Raw genomic sequence first — 5,812 nt, forward strand, 5'->3', positions numbered from 1 at the left:
ACAGCTATCGCCAACAGCGCGCCTAGCCTTGGCCCACGCACCACCAACGTTACACACGCACACATGCACGCGACATCAACTGGAGCACGGACGCGGCACGCACCGGCGTCCGATCTAAACCTAAACACACACACGCCACGCTGCTGCGTCCGGCACGTCTCGCCCGTCCCACGCGTCACCGACACGTCCGACAAACCCGATGAGTCCGACCACGCCAGTGTGTCCCGCCCACCCGCGCGCACCCGACGCGCCCGACAAGTCCGATCACACACGCCGTGGCTTATTCCAACACACACCCCCTAAGCCACGGTCTAGAGGAGTCCGTCGTCGTCGACGTTGACGCCGGCCAAGAGAGCCTGCTCTGCCGCCGGTCCTTTCCGCAGTTGCGGGCACTCGCGCCGGAAGTGCCCGTGCTCCCTGCACTTGTAGCAGCGCCTGCGCTTGTTGCCGCCGCTCCCTGACGCCACGCTACGCCCGTCGTCGTCGTCCCGAGCACCGCCGTGTCGACGCTCCCGCGCTGCCCACTGCGCCGCCGTCATGAGCAGCTGCTCACCCCCACGCTCGCCGCTGTCTTGTCCACGGCGCCGAACCCGCTCGTCGAACGCACGCAGCCGCCCGAGCGCTTCGTCGAATGCCACCGTCGTCACGTCGTGGAACTCCTCGATGCCGGCGACGACGGGGAAGAGGCGATCCGGCACCGTATCCAGCAACTTCTTGACAAGTGCTGCGTCGCCCAGCGTCTCCCCGAGATTGGCACACCTCGCCGCCATTGCCGCGAGCCTCCCGCCGTACACGTCGAGCTCCTCGTCGTCCGCCATCTTCATCCGGTCGAATTCGCCGCGCAGCGTCCCCAGCCTCGCCGCGCGGACCCGATCGGCGCCGACGAACCTCACCTTCAAGGAGTCCCATACCTCCCTGGCGGTGAGCTTCGTCGCCACCTGCAGCAACACGTCCTCCGGCAATGCCCCGAGGAGCAACGCGCGCACCATCTTGTCCTTCCGCGCGTTCACCGCCTCGTCGCCCGGCGCCACCGCCTCCCATACGGTGTGGACATCGAGGATCGCCTGCGCCTTGATGGCCCAGACCATGCAGTTGTCCGCGGTCAGCATCAGCATCGCCATCATTGCCGATCCGCCCGCGCCGCTGCCGTGTGGGACGAGCGCCATGGTCGCCGGTGATCGCCTGAACCGAAGCTCTGATACCAATTATTGTCGCAGCTCTCTCTCTCGACGAAGGTAGAAGAAGAAGGAGCAAAACACAAGTACACAAAGAACCCAGCCGCACGTACGGCTTACTATTTCTTTGTTCCAACCCGTTGGCTCAGCTCTTGCGGTTACAACGATAAGGGGCTTTTATACCCAGGCTAACAACCAGGCTCTCCACGATGCTGCTCCCACGAACGATCCACTTCGCCCGTCAGCGCACTTGACGCGCACGACGCTGGCTCCCCGCAACGGAACGCCCAAGCTCTCCACAGCTATCGCCAACAGCGCGCCTAGCCTTGGCCCACGCACCACCAACGTTACACACGCACACATGCACGCGACATCAACTGGAGCACGGACGCGGCACGCACCGGCGTCCGATCTAAACCTAAATACACACACACCACGCTGCTGCGTCCCGCACATCTCACCCGTCCCACGCGTCACCGACACGTCCGACGAATCCGACGAGCCCGACGATACCAGTGTGTCCCGCCCATCCCGCGCGCACTCGACGCGCCCAACGAGTCCGACCACACACGCCGTTGCTTATTCCAACATTCAGCAATCTCGACATTGTGCCGTCTATAGGAGCAGAGCAAGGGGGTGAGGGTCTAGCGGTCACACGTACACAGTTACGAGGAGGAGGGCTGATTGTCTGTATGCCACATCTGATTCCGCTTGTAGTAGGAGCCTGGAGAGATAGAAACGGGTATCATGAATAATTGGTCATGAATTTTGTTTCCATAATTGTGTGTTGAGTCATGTAATCTTTTTTACCGATCAGTTATTATCTTTTTAATTTGACCGATGCTAGGCATCGGTCGACCAACCCAATTTTCAGTCGGTGACCAGAGCCTCATTTCCAATGAAATACTTGGCACTCCCCCCCTCTCGGTGTGGCAGCTCAAGATGGTAGATTTCCAATACATTGAGGACAAGGCGGCGGGTAAGTTGGTCACTTGGGAAGGGCAAAACATCACCGTCATTGGACGCATGGCCCTTGTCAAATCTCTCATCACATCCCAAGCGGCGTATGCCATCACGCTTCTCATTGTGCCTCCAAGCTCCCTACATAACATCAACAAACTCAAGAGGGCCTTCCTTTGGTCCGGTTCTAATAAATCGACCGGGGCCAAGTGCAAGGTCAACTAGGACATTGTCTGTCATCCTAAGCAATATTGAGACCTTAGGTTCTTAACACTGACAAGTTTGCCCGTGCTCTGCGGCTAAGATGGCGTGGTATGAATGGGAGCCACACAAGCTCTTGGTTGGCCTAAGTAACCCTTGCACGAAAGAGGACCTTGATTTCTTCAACGCCTCGAAGCCATTAACGGAAACAACGTCTGGAGATGACATGGGAGGTGCTGTTGCAAGTCGGAGACTGAAAGTGCTAGTGATTGACTAGAGGGGGCGAGGGTGAATAGGCGGTTTTTAAGAAAGTCTTCAAAACATGGAAGTTTCGAAGACAAACGATAGAAATAAACCTATTGCCATGCAGCGGAAGGTAGACTACACTAAGCAAGCCATAGTCAAATATTCAATGAAGTGAAAGCACAATGACTAATAGCAGCTAGGCAGTTTAGATCAGATAGGAAGATAGTGTGAAGCCAATCAGAACAAGCAGTCACTCAGTGAAGACAAAAGATAATGCTATCATACAATGACTTCACCAGGGCCAACCGTAAGTAAAGGAGAGGGAAGGATGAAACCAGTGACTCGTTGAAGACAATGATTTGTTGAACCAGTTCCAGTTGCTGTGACAACTGTACGTCTGGTTATGGAGGCTGAGATTCAACACAGAAGACCGCGTCTTCACCTTATTCGCCTTGAGCTAAGGACACCCAGTCCTCGCCCAATCACTCTGGTAAGTCTACAAAGTAGACTCCCAAACCTTCACAGACTTCGTTCACCGGCGATCCACAATGACTCTTGGATGCTCAGAACGCAACGCCTAACCGGCTGGAGGATTCACAGTCCTCAAGTGTAATAAGTCTTCAGATCACACAGACAGGAAGACTTCAGTGATGCCTAACACTCTTTGGCTCTGGGTGGTTAGGGCTTTTATCCTCGCAAGGAATTCTCTCTCAGAGGCTTCGAGGTGGGTTGCTCTCAAACGACAAAAGCCGTACACTAACTCTGAGCAGCCATCTGTTTATGATTGTAGGGGGTGGGCTATTTATAGCCACTAGGCAACCCGACCTGGTTTGTCCGAAATGACCCTTGGTCACTAAGGAACTGACACGTGTTCCAATGGTCAGATTTCAAACACACACGGCAACTTTACTTGGGCTACAAACAAAGCTGACTTATTCAACTCTGGATAAGATTTGCTCTCATTGTCTTCACTCGAAGACATAGGATTTTGGTTAAGCATCACTACAGTCATTCTGACTGGTTCTCTTGGACCCCACTTAACAGTACGGTGGTTCCTATGACTCAACAAAGAAGAAAAAGAACGACGAAACATCTAACTCTTCGCGCTCCACTGTCTTCACACAATGTCTTCTCTTGTCATAGTCTTCAATGTGAATGTCTTCACATACCACCTTTGACTTCAATGTCTTCATACATTTTTAGGGGTCATCTCTGGTAGGAAAACCGAATCATTGAGGGACTACTACCTGTGTTATGCTGCAATTCTCACAAACACATTAGTCCCTCAACCAGGTTTGTCGTCAATACTCCAAAACCAACTAGGGGTGGCACTAGATGCACTTACAATCTCCCCCTTTTTGGTGATTGATGACAAACTGGTTGAAGTTTTCAACGGGGATAAAAGTATGTGAAATGTAAAGGATTTAGGTATTGTCTTCATAAGTGGCAAAGGCTCCCCCTGAAGATGTGCATATAAGTAATTTGCTTTTGGAATGCAAATGCACATGGCAGGTTGTACTTGTGGAGATCCTCTTCAACTTATGACGACAATTCATCATGCATGAACGGTATGTGAAGATAATGACATGCATAATGAAAAATGGACGTCTGCAGAATGACCTAAGTGCGGAAGTTATCATCGCACATGCGGTATTTATCATCGCATCATAAAATAGCAAATAAGTAGCAAACGGCCATCGAGTTTGAGTGTTACAACTCAAAGAACCAAATGTATCAAAACGCGAGAGTTGTAAACACTAGGCAAAATATAAAACCACCGCCCATATGGTCCCGCTTGAAGACTATCAAACTCATATGCTTCTCCCCCTTTTGTCAGTAAGGACCAAAAAGGTTTGAAGAAATAGAGCACGTACTCGTTCCCATGAGGAGTTGGTGAAGCAGCAGGGTCGTCGGAGTTGGTTGGCGGTGCAGACGAACTCGGTGCAGTGGTGATTCGCGCTGAAGGTGGTGAAGTAGCATCGTCTTCATCATCGATGACACGTGCATTCACTGTTGCAGCAGAGGAGGAGAAGTCAAAGTCTTCAAGAGACGGAGTACGCCGCAACAAGGTCCTTCTCGGAGGTGTTGAGTCAAACTTGAAGCGTTCAGAGAAACCATCATCTTGAAGATCATCTTCAGAACACATAAGCGTCAGCCCTTTTCATGTACGCCGACAAGTTTCATGTGCGACAAAGGCATTCTTGGTGGCAAGGTTGCGAATCCTATTTACGTCCACCAAGAGGCTTTGCATTTGGCGCTTCAGCCAGTCATGATGCTTATCTTGTTTCTAATGAAGGGCGACCAGAAGCTCTAGGTCATTGAGAACACGAGATCGCTTCTTGGGCCGTTGTGCAATGGTGCTTTCAGTGGCTTCTGTGAGGGCATGATGAGGTGCACGGGTAGTACCAGCTAGAGGATAAACACGAGTGACTGCTGGGTCGCCTTCAATGTGTTGTGAGAAACTTTGCTTATCAGCATTCTGAAGACTAAGGGGCTCCTTGGCAGGCTCTGGATAGATGACTTCAACTGACATGTTGACGTCAGGCAGAAAAATCCGATGATTGCGAGCAGAGGGCTGATAGGTGACAGCTGAGTGTAGTTTGATCAGACGCATAATCCATGGAGCGTAAAACTTCAAGCCAAAGAGATCAGATCCTGATGCGGCAAGTTGGTGGATGAAGAAGTCTTGTGCATTGAAGCTTTTTTCGTGAAGAATATGGAAGACCAAAGTCTTCATTGCACCTTCCAACTTTGCATGTGGAGAATGTCCTTTGATGGGCCAGAGAGTTTGCCTTATAATGTGATAGATAGTGCGTGGCAGATACTCAAGGTCTTCAACAAAGAACTCCTTAGGATATTCAGCATCTGGAGGCAAAGGCTTCATCATGCTAAGCATCTGACTCATGTTGGGTTAAGACTTGTGAAAAATGCTTTCCATAGGAGCACTGTGAAGCTGACAAGCAGATTCATAAAGATCTCCTGGAGTGGGTGTTACGGCATATCTCTCTCAAGGTAGTTTTGGTGATTGATGACAACATGTTTGCAGACTAATCATGTGCTTTGAATAGTTCACAGATTCACCCCTGACACGAGACGTTTTCTTCCATTCGAAGTGTCTTTCAAGACGGTGTAGCTCTTTCGTTTCTTTCTCGGTGGACTAGTTGCGTAGAGGGCACCGTACTATCAAGAGGGGGTCCGCTGGGGTATTGCATGGGTGGAATCAACACGTA

The 5,812-nt window shown here is 51.4% G+C and overlaps 1 protein-coding gene across 1 annotated transcript; it reads right to left on the reverse strand.

The window, feature by feature from the left end:
• Nucleotides 1-274: 274 nt before the first annotated feature.
• Nucleotides 275-1,272, reverse strand: LOC147992086 (uncharacterized). The gene has a single exon (XM_087539666.1). The coding sequence runs from the start codon at nt 1,164-1,166 to the stop codon at nt 312-314; it is 855 nt and encodes a 284-aa protein (XP_087395792.1). The 5' UTR covers nt 1,167-1,272; the 3' UTR covers nt 275-311.
• Nucleotides 1,273-5,812: the final 4,540 nt, after the last annotated feature.

The sequence above is a fragment of the Triticum urartu genome, chromosome 1A (genome assembly GCF_056163025.1).
Source record: "Triticum urartu cultivar PI428250 chromosome 1A, HENAU_Tu73, whole genome shotgun sequence".
Classification (NCBI taxonomy): domain Eukaryota; kingdom Viridiplantae; phylum Streptophyta; class Magnoliopsida; order Poales; family Poaceae; genus Triticum; species Triticum urartu.